This window comes from Cenococcum geophilum (genome assembly GCF_001692895.1).
Source record: "Cenococcum geophilum 1.58 unplaced genomic scaffold K441scaffold_5, whole genome shotgun sequence".
NCBI classification, from domain to species: domain Eukaryota; kingdom Fungi; phylum Ascomycota; class Dothideomycetes; order Gloniales; family Gloniaceae; genus Cenococcum; species Cenococcum geophilum.
The window spans coordinates 1,707,262-1,730,647 of NW_027137563.1; the positions used below are offsets into that span (position 1 = coordinate 1,707,262).

General features: G+C 46.8%; 7 protein-coding genes across 7 annotated transcripts; 4 read left to right on the top strand and 3 right to left on the bottom strand.

The window, feature by feature from the left end:
- Positions 1 to 968: 968 nt before the first annotated feature.
- On the bottom strand, positions 969 to 3,835 carry K441DRAFT_684499 (bicyclomycin resistance protein; the record flags this gene model as incomplete). Its single annotated transcript, XM_067651786.1, has 5 exons — positions 969 to 1,169; positions 1,215 to 2,021; positions 2,076 to 2,252; positions 2,305 to 2,362; positions 3,492 to 3,835. 5 exons carry the CDS (start codon positions 3,833 to 3,835, stop codon positions 969 to 971), a joined length of 1,587 nt encoding a protein of 528 aa, XP_067508479.1.
- Positions 3,836 to 6,035: 2,200 nt separating this feature from the next.
- K441DRAFT_254249 (RNA binding protein) lies at positions 6,036 to 7,426 on the bottom strand. Its single transcript, XM_067640791.1, has 2 exons — positions 6,193 to 7,426; positions 6,036 to 6,105 (listed from the first exon to the last, which is right to left on the bottom strand). Exon 1 carries the CDS (start codon positions 7,192 to 7,194, stop codon positions 6,400 to 6,402), a length of 795 nt encoding a protein of 264 aa, XP_067508480.1. The 5' UTR covers positions 7,195 to 7,426; the 3' UTR covers positions 6,036 to 6,105; positions 6,193 to 6,399.
- Positions 7,427 to 7,534: 108 nt separating this feature from the next.
- Positions 7,535 to 8,885, top strand: K441DRAFT_673957 (glycosyltransferase family 8 protein; the record flags this gene model as incomplete). The annotated part of the gene is made up of 3 exons (XM_067650693.1): positions 7,535 to 7,583; positions 7,658 to 8,137; positions 8,200 to 8,885. 3 exons carry the CDS (start codon positions 7,535 to 7,537, stop codon positions 8,883 to 8,885), a joined length of 1,215 nt encoding a protein of 404 aa, XP_067508481.1.
- A 603-nt stretch (positions 8,886 to 9,488) lies between these two features.
- On the top strand, positions 9,489 to 11,100 carry K441DRAFT_673958 (Pkinase-domain-containing protein; the record flags this gene model as incomplete). The annotated part of the gene is made up of 4 exons (XM_067650694.1): positions 9,489 to 10,256; positions 10,313 to 10,566; positions 10,629 to 11,003; positions 11,073 to 11,100. The coding sequence occupies 4 exons, from the start codon at positions 9,489 to 9,491 to the stop codon at positions 11,098 to 11,100; spliced, it is 1,425 nt and encodes a 474-aa protein (XP_067508482.1).
- Positions 11,101 to 11,187: 87 nt separating this feature from the next.
- Positions 11,188 to 11,731, top strand: K441DRAFT_254270 (uncharacterized protein). The gene is made up of 2 exons (XM_067640792.1): positions 11,188 to 11,405; positions 11,564 to 11,731. Exons 1-2 carry the CDS (start codon positions 11,274 to 11,276, stop codon positions 11,630 to 11,632), a joined length of 201 nt encoding a protein of 66 aa, XP_067508483.1. The 5' UTR covers positions 11,188 to 11,273; the 3' UTR covers positions 11,633 to 11,731.
- Positions 11,732 to 15,149: 3,418 nt separating this feature from the next.
- K441DRAFT_254331 (uncharacterized protein) lies at positions 15,150 to 18,311 on the bottom strand. The gene is made up of 10 exons (XM_067640793.1): positions 17,611 to 18,311; positions 17,184 to 17,551; positions 17,007 to 17,132; positions 16,813 to 16,957; positions 16,522 to 16,757; positions 16,111 to 16,263; positions 15,959 to 16,058; positions 15,765 to 15,898; positions 15,575 to 15,700; positions 15,150 to 15,518 (listed from the first exon to the last, which is right to left on the bottom strand). The coding sequence occupies exons 1-10, from the start codon at positions 18,099 to 18,101 to the stop codon at positions 15,448 to 15,450; spliced, it is 1,950 nt and encodes a 649-aa protein (XP_067508484.1). The 5' UTR covers positions 18,102 to 18,311; the 3' UTR covers positions 15,150 to 15,447.
- A 210-nt stretch (positions 18,312 to 18,521) lies between these two features.
- Positions 18,522 to 20,915, top strand: K441DRAFT_541239 (uncharacterized protein; the record flags this gene model as incomplete). Its single annotated transcript, XM_067642636.1, has 1 exon — positions 18,522 to 20,915. One exon carries the CDS (start codon positions 18,522 to 18,524, stop codon positions 20,913 to 20,915), a length of 2,394 nt encoding a protein of 797 aa, XP_067508485.1.
- Between the last annotated feature and the right edge of the window lie 2,471 nt (positions 20,916 to 23,386).

The window sequence follows — 23,386 nt, forward strand, 5'->3', positions numbered from 1 at the left end:
AAAGGAGTTTTATTTTTTAGTTAGTTGCCTAATCTTTAATTTTCTTTACCTAAGCTCTTCTAATCCTTAGGTCCTCCTTATATAGTTACTAAAGCTATTTTTTAGCTTTTTTAGCGGCTAAAGTCTTACGTTAAGCCGTAGAGAGAGGCGCTATTATAAAGGATAGAAACTATAACGCTAGCGTATCACCTAAAGGTATAGGGGAAGGTAAGGGAGACTAGTAGGTAACCTTTAAGGAGTTTAGCTTATTAAGTATATCGTTATTAGTTAAGTTTTTAAGGTTTTTATAAATAATTTATAAAGGTTTAGACGAGCGTATAGGTTATTAAGTTATTAACAGCAATAATTAATTATTAGAAATTAAGTAAATAAGGCATTGGCTCTTAAATAAGACTAATATGGAAAGCAAGCAAGCAAGGCTCAATTTTGTGAATGTTGATGATGTTGGTGTTGCTGAGATGCAGGGGTGCTGCTGCAGTGCTCGCTTAGCCACATACAAGGGGGTAACATGAATGGCTCAGACGCCCCCCCTGCTATTATGGAGAGGAAAATAAGCGAGCCCTAAGTAACATAGCAGGGCTAGGTTATTTTGTGTACCGTACTAGCAGGGGGGGCGTCTGAGGCATTGATGTTACCCCCTTGTAGACATGTCCATCTATTACACGTCCCTAACCGATCCCCAAACAGAGGGGATACTGATGCGAAAATCCAGAAACATTCTATATAAAACGCCTTTCGCCCATGCTTTTGAACCAAAGCACCTCTCCACCAGATCTCCGGCTTACATGGTCGGGCTAAATCTACTCATCTTCCGAATTTTTGCTCCATAGAAATAGAACAGTATAGGAACGGGACATAGAGCAGCAGTCAGAAACCCCAACAAACTCGTCGCCCAGTTAACTCCAAGATTATGGTACCTGAGATGCATTAGCCCGATGTTTTGGATCAAATAGAACTTTCGGATCAACTCACATTCCCGTGGCAAAAAGGGGGAAACCAGCTCCAAAAAGCGATCGAACAAACGTATTACCCGCAATAGCACTGTTGGCATTCATCAAGTAAACATCGATGATATAGTTTAGTCCTTGCAAGAAAATCATCAGAACTCCTGCACCGATTGGAATGCCTGCCAGGACCTGCGGCACCCAGGTGATATGTGGGTTTGATGTCTAAGCGAACTAGAACATTCCTGCAGGGAATATAAATCCGCCCACGATCATCGGGATAAGTCGTTCCTCTGGAATAACACGGCCGTGTTTTGCCATCTTGCGAGCGAAACGAGTTTTGGATGTCCAAACGATGATGCCGGCGCCAATCAACACGCCAATAGTGATGCTGATGAATGGGAGCGCGCCCACACCTCCATTCCAGCCGCGTTGCTCTTGGAATGCGATGGGGTAGGCCTCAAAGAAGAGATAGAGGATGCCGTATATGAGAGCCATGTAAATAGTGACTAGGGTGAGGATAGGCTCGAGGAATAGCATGACGAATGGCCGGATGATATATTTGTTGCTGATACTCTTGAGGTCGATTTGCATTTCGTCCGCCTTAGCGTGAATCGCCCAGTTGCGTGTCTCGAAGCGAATCTTCTTTGCACGCTGCTGTAGGAGAGTTGGAGGGTAGGACTCTGGTACAAGTATAAAGCCTACAGTGCCGAAGAAGAATCCCATTATTGCTGTTAGATACTCAGTCCACCGCCAGCCAAGGTAGCTCTGAGTGACGAAGCCTCCTACAATGGGTCCGGCAACGGGACCGATGAAAGTTGCTCCCGCGAATATACACACGGCAATGCCACGGTCTATGGGTTCCCAGAAGTCGGTGAGGGTACCACCAACGATAGCGAGAGGTGCTGAGCCGAAGAACCCCCCAAAGAATCTACAAAGCATGATTGTTTGGAGGTTCTGTGCTACGGCAACAGGAATCTGGAAAATTGCGAATATGAAGAAGCCAAAGAACAATGGCATCTTGCGACCATATACCTCGGAAAGTGGTCCCCATAGGGGTGGACCAGCCGCAAAGCCCTAGGTAGGCCAAAATTAGAATAGTAAAAACGTCCTGACAATGCAAGCACCTACTAAAACAAATAAGCTGGTACCCAGGATCATGACCTCAGTAGATACGCCAAATTCAATAGCAGTAGGGATAGTTGCTGTGCTGAAAACACTACTAGCAAACGTTATGCAGAAGGTCATGAGGCCAAGTACAATGGTAACCATCCACTTCTTCCACCGTGGCCAGTTCATTGGATTGCCCTATAATAAAAACGTAAGCATTAAGTCCATAGAGTATCCAAGGATTACCCACAGGGTCATCAGGACCATCCCACTCAACGAGATTGGGATCCTTCTCTTCTTTCCTTGTCCTTGCACCAGTGATCTACTTGGAGCGGGGTCTATTTGGAGCTCCAATGTGGATTCGGCTTCGATATGGATTTGGATTGGGCCTTCTGGTTGGTGGATTGGAGTGGATCTATGGTTGATTTGACTCTTGGAGCTCCAGATCTATACCCAATTCAAAGTGCGGCTGAGGAGGAATAGAGCGCTAAGGGGTCAGTGTAAAAGAAGAAGCCAATCAGCAAGTCTCTTAACTCTACCACTGACTCACCGTCCAATAAGTAGTGTATTAGCCATAGAATCTAGGACACCTGGCCATCCTACCACTGCTGCTGTCGCTTCTGCTGTTACGGTTCTGCATCTACACTTACTGTCGTGGTGTTGTATTTGACTTTCCTACCTTCGCAATAGAACGATTTCTCTTAGTACGCCCGCCTCCACGTTACCCTTACCCCAAAATCAATTAATTCGAAAGCCGACGACACAAAGGAGGTGGTTAAGTTTAAGCTATAGGGCAAGAACTATATTCGATGTAACGCCTTAACGAAGAAACCGAAGCATACGAAGCAACGCACGTCACCCGTCGCTCTCGCTTGTAAATAGATATGATTGAGGCCAACGGGTGCCTCCGCCATTGGTACGGGCCTCCGCGCAAGGGCACGTTTAATAATACAGAGGGAGGAGCCTACACAAATGGTACCACCAAAGGAGGCCTCAAAGGCTCGAGTTGCCGCGTATAAGGAAGCTATGGAGGAAGTCGCAAAGGCAGCAGCAGAGGCAGCAGCAGAGGCAGCAGAGGCAGCAGCAAATGCAGTAGCAGAGGCACCTCCGGGGGAGCCAGGTGGGCCGGGTGAGCCAGTGGCTATAGAGCCAGATGATGACGAGAGTGAAAGCCATGATAAGGGCGCATATGCTGCCCTCGAGGAGGCGATTGAGGTAGAAGATCACGAAGCTTCTTATATAGAGGCTTTGTAATTTAGGGTTGATTTGGTACGTTCTTTCTTTCCTTAACTTTTTCCTTACCTTCTGCCAAGACTTACTATTTATAGTATATATTTGATCTGGAGTCATATTGGAGTCCTGGAGCTCCACCGCCTCCTCGGCGTATGGAGTGGATTTGACCCCCAAATCCACTCCAGTCCAGTCCAATAAGATCACTGCCTTGCACCTTGAAGCTCTTGCTTCTCGATATCTCGTTCTGAGTTTGATGCTTCGGATCCACCTGGCTGATGTTGTTCTGGATGGGCTCCTACATGCCGAGAAATCGTACTGCGACTTGACGAAGTCAAACTCCCCTTGCTGTCATCGTCTTCTTCTTCTCCAAGGGTGCTCTTATCATCCGACACATTCCTGGTTTCTTGCTCAAAATCTCCTATATTTGGAACATCAGTTGATTCCCGATATCGTGGGTTCTGAGAGGATGGAGTCCCGAGTCCGTCGGGACTATATGTTCTTCTTCCATTAGCACTTCTAGTGATGCCATCACCCAGTTTATCGTCCATGGTAGGCGTAATGGAAGCGGTCCAATGAGAGATTCCAATGCAAGTATGCTCAATAATAAATTTTTGATTTTTTTTTCAAGATCGTATTAAAGTAGACGGAAGTTGATATTTGATTTTAGGGTTATGATGGTGAATGAGGTAACTACAACCTATATACATTTGGGCAATTTTTGAGACCTTCCACTGAAATCGACGCTAGGCCATGACTATATGGTGGATAATGAACTCGGCCGAGGCAAGGTTATATCCGCGTGCCGACAAGCGGGTACTGCCAATGACGAAACGGGCCACGAAGCTTGAATTGTGGATCTCATCGGCCTTTACTGATCGCGAAATTCGACGGCTTCAGAACTCGGAGGCGGGCGGAAAACATTAAACTCCGATTGGCACACTAATAAGTAATCGAAAAGAGCATTAGATCTCTATGGGATGATTACACGAGGCAGTAGAAGTAGGTAGTTCCACCTGTAGTATTTTTGATATTTGTGATCTGGTCCAGGCCTCTTTTGAGGCGGTTAAGGTTGCCGCGTCGGAATATTTCCAATGGCCGATGCGACATCGCGAATATGGAACCCAAAATTATGGAACCACTATCGTTCAATGATGTTCATACGACCTTTACCAGATATACAACCCTGAAGTCTGGGTTTCAACCAGCTGAGACTCAAGGCCATGGAGTACTGAGAGAGCCGATGACACGTTCATAACAGAAAATACCCGATGGCTCCTTCATGGAAATGCTCTTAGGTCGATTTTCCGAGATATTCTACTTACAGACATGAAGACACAAAATATAGAATTCAGGAACTGTCGGCCGGAATTTGAGGCTATATATTGTCCTAAATGGCGCAGCCATGAGGACCGGTCTTTTTGGTGCCATTTGGCGGTCAACAGGAACCATGCCAGCCAGGTTTCGTTTACAGCGCCCTAGTAATAACCATAGTCAAATGTGGCATATTGCTATCTCGGTGAAAGCACGACATAACGACAGCATTTCAAATGAGAAAGTTAGGCTTTCTGAAGCATGAGACATTCGTGCCTAGTATCGTGCCGTAGCTCATGTACTGCAGGACTGCATACACTGCTACTACATTGATAACGATTAGTCTTCATGCTGCACTTCGTTCTCATCTATTTCGGGAGTTAGAGATATGGTAGAGATGGATAAATCAATGGATTCTGCCATCGGCAAAATAAATGCAGGACGATGAATCGCCAACACTCCCTCCTCAAACACGACGTCCACACCCAGCTTCTCCAACGATACTTCTCCCGCGCTGTCAAAAATCTCGGAGAATATTGGTGGGCCAAATGAAACTCAACCATAATCTTTCGAGTCGACGGTCTACCGAGTCGAGTCAAGCGAATGCCCATAACCACAAGCCTGCTGTTTCGTGGCCCTTCTCAAGGAGCTACACGATAAGATATACAACCAATTCAATTTGAAATTTCTAAGGCATCATCCTATCATCTTGGGTACACCAAATACAAGTCCAAGTGGCTCATTTGTGGGGTAGGCGACTGGTTCTATACTTTGACAGACCACTTAACTTCTCCGATCAAGCTGTGTAGCATGCCACCTATGGCAACCATCGAGTTCCTTCTCCTTAATAAGCAAACCCACTGTAGTGCTTGGACCGGAGTTATCGCTGTCTGCGGATCATTCTAAGCTCAATAAACAGCCGCACCGTATTTTCAATGACAGAATATATGGATGTGCATATAATGCAATGTTGTTATACGAAATTAATGTTGAAACATGTGCGGAAATGCATTGTAAAAACCGCGATCAGCCATTATAGCATGATAATTGGGCGTCTTCGCTACACTAGGGCTATATGCACTAGAAATTTCTTGAGGGCGCATTTGCCTGTATGCCGGAATCGAGGAGCTGAACTTGGTTGGACAACTGGGCGACTATGAATCGGAACAAATCGTTGAGTATGGGGAATCTCCTTCGGTTCAGAAATGCGGCAAATTTCCGAACATACACCAGTTCCTTCATCCTCAGTTCATCTTTGACGGGAAGGAGCGCAGTTTCAAGGCCTTTCGCAGTTCGATCAGAACTAGCAAGGGATTACAGCTTTATCAGAGGGCCCAAATAACCAAGACGGCGGACGGAATTGAGATTTTGACAGTGTACAACTACAAGTCAAATCCACCAGCGCTCAAGTATGATAGGGTCAGTGATCTTCTATGGCGTAGTTGCAGAGGACATTCACTAGAAGATCACGCGCTTGTCGAGGATATGTTCGGACCTTCGTAGAAATCTGTAGGGTGACGAGTTAGGACAAGGGCTTTAAGAGCGGCGATCAGACCGCGGAACAGTACGTTGAGATGAGCGAGAGTTCTCATACCAAATAGGAATATATTGTGGACTTCCACCGCTTGATGCAATGGAGCCAGATTTGCTTTTCGACCATGGTAGAGCAAGCTGATACAGAGCACTATGCCGACCGTACTGGGACGCGGCTGCTGATATGTTGTTGGCCATTTTAGCAGTCTCGGTACTGTTGCGCATATTGTATGCGCGCTCTTCTGACATATGGTAGTTGTTGATTTAATCAATCATCCTCGCTCTCATTTCTTGACCTGTCTACGGATGATCCACTCCGGACTTCCTCCACATCGTCCTCACTATCACGGCCATTGTTTCCATTCTCCATATCAATATCGTCTGCGTCCAGTTCTTCAATCTCATCTCCCAATGGACTAACTCGAGGTTCCAGCATCTCCAAATCTTCAAGGTTTGCTCTTGATGGTAGCTTCCATAAACTTGTAGCACACATACGATCTTTTGTCAATAGATCATCCACAAATTGATCCATATATGTCAGCGTGAAACCCTCCCTTGTCCTCCGCTTCAGTCTACGGTAATCCGAAAGTAACGGTTCTAACGTCTGGTAAATCTCAACCGGTTCCCATGCAAGCCGGATATAGAACGCTGCAAGCGCACGAAGGTATTTGAATTCGCCTTTTCTCCCCCTTAATTGATCTTGTCCTTCGCCATTCTCGTTGTCCCGGTCTTCATCACCACTTTCGTCCTCTCCAAAATTCAAATATTCAAGTATGACCTCCTTCTCTGGTACTAGTTGTAGTAGCTTAAAGGCTAGACATAAAAAAGGTGTAGGCTTTCCCATGCCTCCGTATGTACCGCCGACAAATGTAAGTTCAACTGCGCGGTCGCATAACGTAGCGGCGTTCAGTCCAAAGCATTGCTCTTTCCAATAGTATGACTCGATGATGCGGTCTCGGACAGCTTTCTCGAAGAGTAGAGCGGGATTTTGGCCGCGGATTAGGGTACCACTGTATCCACGCTCGTCCAGCAGAGCTTTCGCGTCGGCGGCGTGGGTGGACATCCCGAGAAGGTTGGTTGAGCGCGAAAAACTAGCTAATTTGTTGAAATATCTTCAGTGTAAAGCGTAAAGACGCGTGCAAGTATAAGCTGTCGTATTAGATCGAGGTCCTACGGTTGGGAGTTGAGTTCTGTAATTTTTCACAAATGCCAAGGCATGATATCGATTGTCGCCCTCCCAACGACCCATGCATGTCAACATTCAGCCCTATCCGTGCAAGATGTTACCGTGTTTTACCAGACAGGAGCCTTATTTGCACGAGCTGGCGATTGCATTTCTCATGTATAACACCTGCTAGAAAAGTCACACCATCCTTCTTGTTCACGTTTATTCGCTGTAAAAAATGCTTCTCACAGGAGGGCAGGTCTCTATGGCCATATCCTCCACAATTGGTACAGACTTCTTCAAGTCTATTGACATTTACTGCTCTTGAGGAAGATAGACGGAAGCTGATTATTCTCTATAGTATTTACATTCACCTCACTCCTCTTTCTCTCAGGATATGTCCTGCAACAAAAAACCTTACATAGCCTACAAGCCGCAATCAAACCCCGCTTGCCCAAACCACTAACTGCACCTACGCCATCAATTGCCCCGCTCAATCTCAATGTTAAGTGGGCAAGACCAGTCGGCGGAAGGCCTAGCTCTGATGCCGATTTCGACCAATATATCTCAGAGCAAACCATCGACTGGAGTAGGCTGGGCTATGTGCAGCTAGTGAAGGAGCATGTTGAAGTGTGCAGCGCAATGATGCTGTTTGGAGATTTGTACAGGCTGAGAAGCCCCGCAAAGAGGGTGTTGTTGTTTCCGCGTGCGTGGCTGGAAGGTGCGACCGGCGAAGTGGTGGACCCATACTTGAGAACGAGTCGGAGGCTTTTGAGGATGGCAGCTAGGCGATATGGTGTTGTTTTGATGCCAATGGAGCCGATCATAGAAGGTGCTGATAGTGAGTAGCAAGCTTTCTGCCTGCAGGATGCAGTTACTAACTTACCGTTTCCATGCGAATAGATTCATTACCCTCTTCATACTCACTTGCGAGTTTGTTCTCGCTAGTTGACTATGAAAGAATCATCCATCTCTCCTCTCCAGGTCTTCTGCTCGATGCATCGCCGCTGGATTCCCTTCTCGCATTTTCCGAGTCAGAGCCGGTTGCTGCACTTCCTGCCAATGCAGAAAGGAAAGAGCTGTTGACATCACTCCTTCTCATCCATCCTTCTGCGGAGAATTATTCACGATTAAGGGAACTCCGTTCGACGCAGCCTATGACCGATCTGGATCTTTTTCGGAAATCCTTCCCTGTGCCTGATTCACTGCTTTCGAGTTGGTCTATGTCACTAGGCAATCTCTTTTACGAATCGACATCGCTGCGCAACTCGATCGAAGGCTTTAATTCCACCATCTTCACCGAGGCGACGGCGTACGTGCGCCTTTCGGATCCTGAATTACCAGGTCCGGAATACGATGTCCCTTACTATGACAGAGTCCGGATCAGGCCGAAAAACGAAGAGGCCAGATTTGTCTGGGAAAAACTATATGAGACGTTTAGACAACGCAGGATGGAGATCTGTGGCCTGGATCTGGAGACGTGGAGCAGCCCTGTGTTGCAGGCTGAGACGATGGCAGATGAAAGCGGTACAGTTGCTGAGGAAAGTCAAGTTGCAGACGAGATTGTAAAGCAAGCGCAGGATCTGTAGAAATGTTGCGAACTGGGTACTAGGTAGGGGTTTTGGCGGCGGTCTGGATTTTCATGGGCTCCATGGCGTTGGGGATGGCAAGGTCTTAAGCCTGGGATACAGGATTATTGTGGGCATGACGCAAGCCCATTCGTGCTGAGACGATGAAATGAATCTGTTTACAGTAGCAACAAATCTAGTGCAGGCATTGCGGCTTTCGCGAGGCTTTTACACCAAACTATCACCTGCTCAGATAAAGCCGCATTGCTTTTCCCAAAGAGATGATTGAAGTTGGCGTTTCTTTGACTTTTGCGCTCTGGCGTGCATTCCTCAATGCCCGTCGACCCTTATGATTAAGCTCTCTTCCCTGCCCCACCCTGCCCGCAGTGCTATCCATCTCGCAGCCTCAACCTAAAGCCAACTCCCCTTCTCCACTTCTTTGATCGCCTCCCGCATCCTTATGCTCTCTAATACATCGTTCCGCACTCCAATTCCTATCCACCAACATAGTTATTGCTAGTACTTTGCGCCCGCGCATTCCACAATCGAGATTGACCAAGCTCGAAGCTTGCTGCGGCACCTAGGTCAAGCTAGGGCTGGGTACATTCCTTCAAGGTCGCTTCTATGCCGACCCTCGGATTCTTGAAGAAGAAGAGGACGAAGGACTCGTCGGGTTCCAGAGACTTAGACTCTCAAACGTCTCCTATCAAGGAAACAACATCGCCCGTGACACCCACAGTCTCTAAATCCACCTCTGAGTCGCTGTTCGCGAGCAAGTCGCAGGACTCGACTACCGCATCGCAATCCACTCAAGCGTCGACGGCTCCACCAAAGTCCGCCGATCCCATGAACCCCTCAGCATACTCCCAGCCGTATGCGACCCCGCAAGCTACTCCAGAACCTTATCAACAGTCTCAATACAACGTCCCTAGCATACAGAACCTCATCCACCCGTCCAATACCACCTCTGGCCCTCAATCATACAACCAGCAGGCAAGGCAACAAAAGACCGACTCCGCAAATGGAGGTACCGTAACGCCTAGTGCCTCTTCCCAAGGGGGCGCACAGTCAGCTGTGAGGTCCACCAAAGGCAAATACACACTCAATGACTTCACAATCCAGAGAACATTGGGAACGGGCAGCTTTGGTAGAGTACACTTGGTTCAGTCCAAGCATAATCAGCGATATTACGCCGTCAAGGTGCTGAAAAAGGCCCAAGTCGTCAAGATGAAGCAGGTTGAGCACACCAATGACGAGCGGCGCATGCTGCAGCAAGTCAAACACCCGTTTCTCATTACCTTGTGGGGAACGTTTCAAGACTCTAAAAACCTATACATGGTTATGGATTTTGTTGAAGGTGGTGAGCTGTTCAGCCTGTTGCGCAAATCTCAGGTTCGTAATTCAATGCTGGGCGCTCTGGTAACGTCTTGTAAGCTGATTCGCAGTAGCGTTTTCCTAACCCCGTAGCAAAGTTCTATGCTGCGGAAGTAACTCTGGCGCTCGATTACCTTCACTCAATGAACATAATATATCGCGACTTGAAGCCCGAAAATTTACTGCTGGATCNCCATGGCCATCTCAAGATCACAGACTTTGGTTTCGCCAAGGAGGTGCCCGATATTACCTGGACATTGTGCGGAACACCAGACTATCTTGCTCCCGAAGTGGTTGCATCAAAAGGCTACAATAAGTCTGTCGACTGGTAAGTTCTTGGTCGAGACCCTCGAACGTCACATAAATGACAGCAACTTACTGTAACACCAGGTGGTCCCTCGGAATCCTCATCTTTGAAATGCTATGTGGGTTTACTCCGTTCTGGGATGGCGGATCACCAATGAAGATTTACGAAAACATCTTGAAGGGTCGCGTGAAATATCCCCCTTACATTCACCCTGACGCTCAAGACCTCCTGCAGAAACTCATCACCCCGGATTTGACCAAACGGCTTGGTAACTTGCATGGTGGGAGCAAGGATGTTATGACACATCCCTGGTTTGCCGAAGTTACCTGGGAGCGGTTGCAAAAGAAAGATATCGATGCACCGTACGTACCACCTGTCAGGGCAGGTGTTGGTGATACCAGTCAATTCGATAAGTACCCTGAGGAAACTGAAGCATATGGGCAAATGGGCGATGATCCGTAAGTAACCTTGTGGTTATACTTTCATACCACCAGCGCTTTCATCCACTAACATTTGGACTGTGATAGACACAAACACCTCTTCATGGAATTCTAGGCTATCCTTCATAGAGCTAATGCTTGCATGCAAAGGCCCTGTGTGGCGTGTTTTGGCGAAGTTGGAATTGTGTTTGTGATTACTCCGTCTGGAATAAACTCTCTTTTAAAATCATACTGCTGGACCAAGCAGATTGAAAGGGGCTGCAGGAGAGTTGTGAAGGTTTCTGTGATATGGTTCAAGCTCTACACAATAGAGCAGCAAAATGGTGGGTCAGGGTGGGCTTTACTATCATGACTTTCTTACTTCTAGGGGCTGGTGGACAGTGGATAGGCTTGCTGGGGACCTGGTTCCTGGATTCATCGGTAGGTGGAATGCTGTTATCGCTTGATGGACTTCTAACACAGCTATGTTGACTCTCGACCATTACCATTACAGTAATGGAGCGGACAATATGGACTTTACCTACTTAGCCTCTTCGTCTCTGTACGTGTAGCAATGATTTTAACGTCTCGTTACGTAGGCTATTAAACATTGCGGCGGCCGCGGAGACAAAAGAAAACTAAATCTCCCCCAATTATATCCCTTGTAACGCCAGAATTCGTCCACACGTTATTGATAAGGACCAGCCAATAAAATCAATACTGTTACGTGGCTTATAGGATATACTACGGTGGCTCAGTAAATGGGCTGGGTATATATGTAGACAAGTCTTAACAAGATTAACTAGTGGAGTATTTGCCCAACAGATTAACTCTGATTATATTCTAAGAATCACTACAAAGAGAACTATCTACGGTAGGGACCTCGGGTCCTTAAATGCACAACCGTACGCCTAAGAAATCCCTTTGTACGTAATATACGCGTTACATATATTATGCGTACGTATAATCCATATCTCGCATATACTGCGTATATCATTATATAACGCTCTATAACTCGCCTACCACTCATTACATAGTTCTACTAGTATAGGATTACCATATTTAAAAGTATATATACTAAACCTTATTTATTGGTTATATCTTAGTAGTTAAAGACGGTAAGCGAAAGCCCTATATACTAAATCCTATACTAAAGGTTCTATAGAACTATATTAGGAATATTAAATTACCTATAATACTTATAATTAATTATAGACTATAAAAACCCTTAGGTTAACTTAGATAGTCACCGCTATATATCTAGTAGGCCTCTAATAGGTCTTCTAGTAATTCTTATATCTTTTCCTCTAGCTATATTTTTCCTTATTAAGGTTTTTTTAGGGGTTTAGAGTAGGGGTTAGATAGCTAGATTATATATATACGGCGGTAGACTAATAAATATCTCTCTAAACCCCTTCTAAGACGAGCCTTTAATAATAATTTCCCTCTCTATTATAAGATAATAGCGATTGGGGGCCGATCGCAAGAAGGGAGGGGGTACTGTAAAGGATATTATCAGGGTTACCTTGGGCTGCCCTTATGGCAACCTGTCGATCAGGTAGCAATGACGTAACAGTTTCAAATCGTCGTCAGTATCGACGTCAGTCTTTCGCTACCTCATGTATATTAGGGCTCCTAGAGTCACCTTGAATAGACAGACTTCTCATTCTTGATTTTGCGATCGACACAACCCTCGGATACCCCTTAGATGGTCGTCAGTTACGTGCCAAAGGCAAGTGCCTATAGTATATAGTCTCCTCGATCCTAGAGGCCTTACCCCCTTAAGGATTCGCCTCCCCTATAACCTACCTTATTCCTACGATCACGCTTCACAGCTCCCTGCCTGCAAAGTCCCCTTATATTAACTCTAAACGGCCGTCGTACTAAAAAGCGGTATAAATTATCTGTGTAAGATCCTTTCTATTAGATCCCTCTATAATAAAATTATAATCCTACTTTTATAGAGGCGTTTAAAAGGCTTAGATAAGCCTCTTCCTAAGCCTTATTTATAGGAATATTTATTAGAAAACTGAATACGTCTCTAAAGGAATCCCTTACACTTTTAAGCTTAAAGATACCTTAATTAAGCTACCGCTACCGCTGGCGATAGCTTTAGTTTCTTCTTAGCGAACTACTTTATCCCTTGCATTGGTAATATAGTATTTTTAAATAGACGTTATAAAGTTTTATGCTAAACGGTAACCCTTATAACCTTATACTTAAGAGCTGCGTAGTCGGTTTAATGATTCTTACGTGTAATTTAAAGAAGTAGACGCTTCCAGCGTTGAGTAAGCTTTTTAGGCTGTCTAGGTCTTAGTAGAGATTTAAGCATCGATCGATTGTATTATAAACCAGTGATATATTTGGAGTGGAGCGCCAGTTTACGTTTATCAGTTGTAGGTTTAGCGCTTTCCTGTGGTTGATAAACGTAAACTGGCGCTCCAACGGCGCTCCACGCCGGATCCACGCCGCTCCAGTCCAAATAGACCACTGTAATATAGGTAACGCGACGACTAACGCGGTATCTAGCCGCGATTTTAGTCTTCTCCTCCTCTACTTCTACTGCACTAAGGATTCCAGCTCTTTATATATCTGAAAGCTCTACTCTCGGCCTTCGATTTCCACTAATTTCCGTGCCAAACGAGCGTTGTATTGTAATGTAGTAAATAATTGAATTTGATGACGGTATTGCGATCGTGTGGTGTTTGCTCGCGTGTGCACAGACCAATATATTGGCACTGTATCTAGAAATATATACAATTAGAATAGATTAAATTTCACCCTTTTGTAACCGATAAATCTCCGCGTCTATATCCAAATCTGATTCTTCTGATCCTTGATAGAAAGCACTGGCAACGGCAGAAAGAAGAAAGAAGAAAGCAGAAAGCAGAAAGGTGGCCGAAAAGATCATTCACTTGGAGGAACAGGCCCAGAGGATGCTACACGTAATTCAGCAAGAACGCGAGGAACAACAGATCGTCCTTAAAACCGCGCAGAAGGAGCTTCAACAGGTCAAGACAAATAGACTGCGCTGGATTCGAGGGACTCCATTAGGTGTCTGGATTAGTTGTTCACAATGGCTACAAAGGAGAAGTGATATACAATATACAACAGCTGGTTTCCCTTGACCGTACGTCGTCCAGCTACGTTTGCACCCCGAGCCCTAAGCCTAGCCCGTTGCAATTCTGGCTTCGCGAGTAGTGCTAGCGGCTACTGAAATGTAATTTTATCTGACAACTGAACCCGATCGATCACACAGCAAGTTCCACATCCCAAGGATGTTCACTGCCGGGGATCTCGATGACTGTTTGTGCAGGCCTGGTTGGAGGCAGCTGAACTGTGACGGGGGCGATAGGAAAGGACTAGGAGTGCGGCGAGCCACTGTAACGTCATGAAAAGTATTAGTGGCTTTTCTCTACGTAGGGGGATTATCGACTTAAGCGTCTTACCTTGTAGCTTAAAACCGTCTCGTCCGGCTCCGTGGTTCTAGTTTGCGTTCTCGGACCTGTACCATTGCCTGAGAAGTGCAAGAATGACAACACCGACGTCTGCTCCAATCAAGAGATACAGGATTTCCTGTGAGATAAGAGCGTCACTACAACAGAGTTGCGCTGTGAGACAGGCACATGAAAAGGGCTATCTGGACCCTCCCTGGCGAAAATTGACGAGCGGTTGGATTCAACGTAGTAAAGGCTGTCAGCCTGTCCCACACGAAATAAGTTCTGGTAAACTTACAAGGCCCAGTGCCAGTGCCTTGGTACTATCGGCACTATCGCTTAACCCGTTGAAATTGATCCTCATGTTATCGATAAGAGTCCGCCAATTAGGTTAGCTGAATTTAATGACTATACTGGGAAATACAAAGCTATTGATTTCATAGTAAATTAATATATACGCTCAACCTTTGGAGTTGAGTCGCTCAATATCAGGTCTCCATAAATCGTCGTTCCTGCGGAATGGTATTTTACAAATACTGATGGTGGTGTAACTAATGGTTGAATTCTATATAGAGCACGCGTAGTCTTACAGTCAAATCTCTTTAGTACGATATTGGGTATATAACGATATCATTTGTATTACGATTTACACCCCTTGATCAAACCTTTTTTGGTGTAATATTACGATAATCTGACTTTTGACGATATCATTAGCACTTACCACCAATATCGGTATAACCAGTAGAGAATTTGTATGGAAGAGGGCCCTATTTGGCCCGCGAGGTAGACATCCTAAGCCTTTTTAGGTATTAAACCCCACATTTTTCTGCTTATTCACCCCACACGTGACTCTTTATATAACAATACCATTGGTATTACGATACGCTCGGCCGAACAAACCGTATCGTACTAAAGAGATTTGACTGTAGTTCCGGTGTTGCGCACAGACCACTTCCTCTGAGGATCTCGACGGGTTAAGAGCAGTAATAGCCTCTTTGGGCATGCAGAGGAGCACCGTCACTCGGACCTGCCTAGTATTTCAATATTCAACATTCCTCGACGGCCGGGCTTTTTACGCCAGGCTCGTTGATTTGGTCCTGTTGGAACAATGGGGCGGCTAAAGAAAAGAAAACCGTTAGCAGTTGCGAAAGCAGAAGCAGGGGGACCGCATACTCTGACCCAGTGTAGAGAGCGTGAAGCTTACTTCCGCAGGCTGTTTCACGATACTCGTGCTTTCGCTGTCTATCTGAATAAACCAAGCTAGAGAGTCCGCAGCGGCGAGAGAGCCTGAGGCAATATCTACCACCATCCGCATGTCAGACGCTAATGAACGACTTCAGGATCTGCGAAAGAGTTTGCGTACTTTCAAAACAGACTGAGACCGAATGCAATTTATTAAGAAGGATCAAGCGATACATGCCAGTAGTCGGATTTCGAATGACGCTCATTCCGGCATCGGTGAGATAGAAGTCACGAACCATAAGATCGCCGATAGGTCTGACACATTTGACTGAGCACTTTGTTCCTTGTTTACTTGATGCGGGTGGAGTGACGAACCTCTGATATACGACTTGTTCTCCCAACCGTGGATATTGGAGGTATAGGATGAAGAGCTCTCGCTGCATTGCTTTAATTCTGTCTACAAACTCTTCCACTGCTACAATCCACGTAAGTATGCCAAAGGCCACCGCTAGTGTGGGGCGACAAACCTAACATCGATAGGAACTCCAGCTCAAGTGCAGAGCACTTGATTTGTTGGACTGATTCCGCTCCGTCGTGGTCACCCTCAGCAACGCATAGGACGTCACCGAGATTGGCGACTTGAGGATTGTCTCCACGCTTGATTGGCGTATCGTATTCGACTGTGTCAATAGTTAGTGTGCTGTAGCAATCAAGGATCTGCAAGGGAATATCTGAAGATCAACCAGGATCCAACGAGCATTTGAATAAGTCAGATACTGTCGAACGATTGGCGCTAGATGCAGGCTGGCCAGAATAAACGAGTATAGTGCTGTTCAAAGTTCAAACTGGGTTGGATTTAAACGCTCGGTGGATTCTGGGCGATACCCAGAAAATTTCCTGGCAGACACCTGAGGGTAACAATGATAATGAGGTTTTACTCTGTACGAAGTATCGCGTCGCACTGGAAGACGACGGGTTGCAGTGAAGGACAAGCTCAGCATATTGTTGATAGATGATGCCAGTGCACGCCTCATGCAAAGTACTGCGAAGGTATCTCGTTGGGAGTGACTTGAAGTGGAGCAGTTGAAACGACTCAACTCGGCCTTGAGTGAAATGGTGTCCGTTCGCGACGAAGCGAAGGCTCAAGAGGCTGTCGATGAGATCGCTTACGTCTCTGTACAAAGATTCTCAGCTTTAAGAGTAGATTGGAATTGTCTACGATTATTTACGTCTTCATGGCGAGGATCGACATAGACTCCTCACCAAAATTGGTACGTGAGGGATGAAGTAGCATGGAGCTGAGGCCCTGTTTCGCGTGATGTGCCGCCTGAAGAGCGGCGAGCTCATTGGCATAGTTCTCAAGACGGGCCAAGTCTAAAGGACGTAAGCTGAATGGTTTGGGTTTCTTCGGACTTAGGTGTACCTGTGGGAGCTAATTTCGTGATGTAGACTAACATAGGAACATTCGAGGTTGGTGAAGCTGCGTATATCTGGTATTCTCTATGACCATGCGGCTCAGCAGAGCAAATGAGAAAGCTGACTGGCAACACTAGCTGAAGGTCAGCGCTGACTAAAGAATGGCGGGGCGGAGGTTAATTACAAGAAAACCGAAGCTGCCATGAGTGCGGTCGTACATTGCCACGCATAGCTGAGTTTGACAGAGACGTGGATGGGGCACAGCAACAGCCAAGTATGGTTCGACCGCCGGCATCTTTGTCATCTAGCGTCTGCAGATCATTAAGTGACCCTTTAGGGCAGAGGAGTACGCGCTGAGTTGAGCCCGGTAACTGAGCATAGACTACAAAGTTCAAAGACCGTGCAGACATCCCATCTGATGATTCAGTCTCTCGAGTTTCTGAGGCGTAGGCGGCTCGGCAGCCTTTAAGATTTGCTGCGAACCACTGGTAAATTTCGTCCAGCTGCGTGTGCATTGTGTCGACTCGCTCGTGCACAATCTTGCCATGATGGCTAATTCCGCGATGTTAGGACAGCATTGTTCCTGCTGATTCCATGAGGGCAAATCTCACCGGTTGAGAGCTGATAACGCAAGATCGAGCCCGTTTATCTGTGCGTTGAGCATTGTCTTCAACTTCTCCAGACCTCCGCCTTCAGTTGTCCAGCGGAGCTTTTTCCAGTTTTTACGAACCTCCTCTTTCCACCTCTCTCCTATTCGTGCGCTTGCCTCGACCGGATTACCGCTGTCTAGCTCCATGTACTTGCCCACAAACCCCTCTAAATAGGTCAATGTGCTTCGACAATTGGCAACGATGTGGACTAAGATGGTGTCTCCATCCTCGGCCATGTTTGGCTTGCCCTCACTCTGAAGGAGTCCATTCTCTGACCGCTCGGGCAAATCTCGGGCGAGCAACTTCAGAGACTCGCTTAGAGTGTAGAGAAGATTTTGGACCTCCACGAACTCTGCTGGAGCTGAGTTCCGTCCCGAAGTGAAGGCTCGTCCCAGAGTATAAGCAATCTTTGCTAACATGAGGGCATCGCCAATAGAAATTGAGAATACCATCGTGAATATCGAGAACCGAAAAGAATCTTAGTGTGCAATATGCGACTAGAACGCTTGAGAGCACTTGGACACCGCCGAGGGATAGGATGACTGATTGGAAGACTTTTGAAATCCAGACTAGCCTGTCAAACTAGGGTCCGTGCACCTTTGTCGATACCGTGACACCACTCGTTATCGAAAAATATCAAACAAAGTCGCTGGCTCTGGAAAGTGCTGGGAAGACCAAAGGAATAAGAAAATGGCGCAGAGTAGTAACGGGCTGAGCCCCTGAAAAGCAGGCACTCTTTCACGGGCCTGTGCAAGGCGCCTGCGAACCACTTTGAGGAGGCAACGAGGCGCAGCAAAGTGGAATTCTCATAAGTATGTTTGCCCACCGCAGGCGGACGCATCCAGAAAACTGTACCGTTCCGTCTCCCGACCATGGCGCTTGCGTCATATCGTGAAGGGCTGAACTTTGAGCGTCTTCCCTCTGGCATTTTCTTCAATGAACTTCGAGCTGCCTTTGTTGACCGACCGGAGCCCACGGAAAATCTTGGCCCCAGCAATTCCGCTCCCTTTCCGACCTTCCGAGCTTCGCGTGCACCGGCACCGACAACAACAAAGGAGCCAGGGGTTCTGCGCTGCCTCCCGCTACTCGAGGTTTTTGTTGATGTCTCTGTAACTTCAACAGTAGCGAGAAGTAGCCTAACACAAACCTTCTCCAACCCTTCCGACATTGCCATCAAGGAAGCTAGCTACACTTTTCCGCTATATGATGGGGTTGCTGTTACAGCCTTCCGTTGCTATATCGGCAAAGAAAAGGCCCTTGAGGGCCGAATCAAGCCCAAGGAGGAGGCGAAAGCGGAGTTCAACAAGGCAATCGTGGACCAACAGGTCGCTGCGTTGCTTGAAGAGCATACACCAGAAGTGTTCGAGACACGTTTGGGCAACATCCCTCCTTGGACAACCGTGAAGGTTGAAATTACCTACATTAATGAGCTCAAAGCAGACATTGGAGGCGAAGGAGTCTTACTGACAATTCCTACCTCCGTTGCGCCGAGGTATGGTGCACCACCATCTGGACTCTCGCCCGACACAACTCTGGGCGGAAAAGGACTCCGGATCACTGTTGATGTGACTGCAACGATACCTATCCGCAAGCTGGAAAGTCGTACGCATCCCATCTCTGTTGAGATAGGGGCTGCACGCTCGTCATTACCCGCGCCTACGTTTGCCTCGCTTGCTTCTGCGCCCACGGATATAGAATATGATCCCAAAAAGGCTCGCGCAACTCTTTCGGATCGTACAGCGACGCTTGGACGAGACTTTGTCCTTCTGATCCTTGCAGAAAGCTCCACGCTCGTGGCATCTCGCGCCCTTCTTGAAAAGCAGCCAGGTCACTCGGCCATAATGGTCACGTTATGCCCCAAAGATCTCTTCTCATCCCACATATCTACGGCAGAATTTTCAGGTGAAATCATTTTTGTGGCTGATCGCTCAGGATCCATGGGTGGTCGAAAAATCGAGATGTTGCGTGACGCGTTGGCTGTGTTCCTAAAGAGTTTACCTGAGCGGTCCCACTTCAACATTTACTCCTTTGGCTCCACTTTCTCCTCGCTCTGGGAGAAGTCGCAACCGTACTCTCAGGATAGCCTTGACTCTGCCACACAGCACGTGGGCCAATTTTTTCTTGCTAACATGGGCGGGACCGAGCTTTTGCCGGCCTTGCAGCAGGCAGTACAAAGACGAGTGGATAACTTGACGACTCAAATAATCCTACTTACCGATGGCGAGGTCTGGAACACCGAACGGACGCTGCAATTCATTCAGCAAACTCGAACAGTGTCCAAGGGAGCCGTTCGTTTCTTCGCGCTTGGTATTGGCGATGCCGTTTCTCACCGTCTCGTAGAGGGCATTGGGCGAGATGGTGGGGGATTTTCCGAGATAGTTGCCATCGATGCACAGGGTCGCTGGGAATCGAGGGTAATTCAAATGCTGAAAGGAGCCCTTATGCCCGCGAGCTGGGAATGTGAGGTACATTACTCCGGAGAAGGATTAGCAACTCAGACTGTGCCTCAAGCGACCGCTAGTGTTTTTGCTGACCCATTTGCGGTTTGTCCTTCTCGACCGACATATATTCAGGCACCATTTCGCATTCCTCCCTTGCACCCATTCGCTCGCTCCTCCGTCTTCTCCCTTTTCGATAACGACAACAGCCCTGATATGGAATCAATTACTATCAAAGGCGTCACACCCAATCATCCCGTTGTCTACGCCAAGTTGATCGTGGAAGTTTGCGAGCCTACATTTCCAACCATCCACTATCTCGCGGCAAGGGCGGCGATGATGGACTTGGAGAGCGGTAAAAGCTGGCTTCACTCATCCCAAGCCGTGGGTGGCGAGGTCCCAGGATCGAGCTCTTTGGATACGTCTGTGAAGGCCGAAGCTGAACGCATTGGGATACAATGGTCCGTGACGGGAAAATGGACCAGTTTCGTGGCAGTTGAGGAGACCGACCATGTCACTACCCTCACAAGACGCTACAAGCCTAGGCGCTCCGAACTAGTGGACTTGACAAGACCTTGGGGCGTAAAGCGCGCGCGTGATGACGACCTTCACCTCCCTAATATGAGCCCTCCCCCATGCTCTAAAAGGCCTTCCTTGTTCACACACTCTATATGGTCTTTCCCCCCCCCACACTCTACAAGGTCTTCCCCCCCCCACACTCTAAAATATCTCTCTCTCTCAACTGCCCTACAAAGCCTCCCGCTCCTCCACTCCCTGAAGAGTCTTTCAGTCTTCCTAAAATGCATGGATATTCACTTTCACTTTTGACTCCACCAGAGGTAACATTTGGCCTGACTTACCCGGATCGAATGCAGAACGCGTCTGCGGAAATTATCAGTCAAGCACAGCAGGATGGAGAAGTTAGCACGAGTTCAGGTGGGCAGTTTAACGACCTTGAAAACTACCTTCAGGAAGAAGAGGACCCATGGACACTGCGTGCACCCCTCGATCTGCCGGCTCAACAACAATCATTCGAGTATATACCGCGCTGTGAGGATTTTTCTAATTGTGCGGTAGGCAGTTTGAATTCGCCGACCTTTAAAAACTCGATAAGCGGCGATTTCGATACCTGTGGAACACTCTCCTCTGTCGTTTCCGAGCGGTCACTCCAGGGGCGTACAGACTGTGCCAGAGCAGTCATAGTCTCTGACCTTATCAAATATCAAGACTATCGCGGCGCGTTTTCCCTTGGTGGAGATTTTGCTTCTACGAGGACTGTGGTAATGGCCAAGTTCTCTTCATTGTCTACAGCTCAACTCCGTGAAATTGTGGAAGCAAAGCCATCTTTCTCAAAGTCTGTCATTGAAGGGAGATTGGACCATAGGCTCTTTGATACATTGATCGCCATCGCTTACATTCGCACACAATTCCCTGAGTTAAGGGAGTTATGGGAGCTTGTGATTCAAAAGGCCGAGATATACGTGGACCAATTCTTCCACGACAAAAAAGACTGGGAGCAAGTTATCACTTGGCTCCAGGAAATGCAGGAGGCCCCGCAGGCCGAAGGGCCCGCTATAAAGGGTGGTGTCGTTAAGAATGACATGCCCCGCAACAACTCACCCGCGGAGTATGTCTCCACCACTTCCACCGCGCTCGTTGTCAAGAGGTTTCCCCTTTTACTAACTCAACCCGTAGTCCAAACCGCTTTACTTGCCCCCACACTAAATGCAATATAACCTTTGCCTCCGAAAGCAATGCAACCCAGCACTCCCGCGATTTCCCGGATCACCGATTACGTTGTCCTGCATCGGGGGCAACAAGGGATTTCGGAGCAACTACCATCTAAGCCGGCATATACAAAGGCACCACCCCGACCAAGCGGGTGGGCTATCTGATTCTGCCAAAAAGGGACATGATCCTCTTGCAGAGAGAAAGAATAACAAAGAAGAGAGACGGATATAGCTATGGATAAAACCTCGCTATTGTTCTGCTTGCATAGAGGTTAGCAGAAAAAGCGAGGTTCAACATAGAGGATTAAGGAAAGCTCTATCAGATCTCTCACCAAATACTGTTTGTAAACCACGCGACAGTGAGGATTGGAAAAGGCGTCCTCGTGCGCCAAGGACTTCATTTAGTTGCAGCGCGCGCTAAATACCGCCCCGTAGAAAGGATAAGCGTTTTGGGCCCCATCTAGAGCAACTCAACTCTAAGGATTGAGCGTATATATCAATTTCTTATGGAATTCAAGCAATATTAAAATATTTGAATATTCGATCACGGCTATTGATTTCCGAAGCTCTGACTGGTTCATGCTTGTCGATACCAGATGGACCCGAAACGGCGTGTTAAGGGATAGAAGGAACGAGTGAGCAGCTTCACCTATGATAATGCCTCTAGTCTTAACGTACAATAATTGAACTTTGGTTAAGCTACGACTAATTAAAAGGTTTTGTAAGCTCCGGATAATTAACTTCTATTAGCCTCTCTGGTTTTTCTATTTTTCCCACGAAATCCGCCAGTGTCTTAGGGTACCTCCCCCCTCCGTGCACGGTCCCACTTAATGCACACCAAAATCAACTATTGCCAAGCCTCGATTTGAGGCCGTAGAATCACATAGAGTTGATAAAATCGTCTATATTTTTGATGTAGTAATCTACTAAGTTTCCTCATCCGAATGAGCTATTGTATAAGATTTTCCGACCGTAGGAAGTTGTTAAATTTAGTGTTGAGCGCGAGTAGCCCTGGATATAACCACTCCATCTATCTCCTTAATTGCGACCCTTAAAATAACAATAAGAAATTGCCTAGAAGCTTATTTATTCCGTCTACCTCTTCTTATTAGCTTAAGGTCGTTTTAAAGCTATAGATTTACTACGCGAGCGTTTATAGCCTCCTCTCTCTAGCGGCGTTTTTTAGCTACCTCCTTCTCTCGTTAAACCTTGGCTTGTATTCTAGCCTGCTTCCTCTATACTATCGCAAGCTGTCGTTCTTCCTTTATAAGTTGCTTCTAAATCTTCTTATCCTGTCGGCGTACCTCCTCTTAGTGTTATAGTTGTTTGCGCTCCTCTTAAAGCTCTATTACTTGCTGGATCTTTAAGGGGCTAAAGAATATAGCCTTACAGTTAGTTTCTGCACGTAGTTTATTAAAAAGAGGCTTACTATAAGCTCTCTTCTTCTTCTTATTACTAAACGCCTTTTAGAGGCCCTTATTTTCTAAGCGGAGGAGAGTAATATTAGTGGTAAGCTTAAGAACTGTATTTTTAAGCTTTTTAGCCTGCGGCTCTATATAACCTTATTAA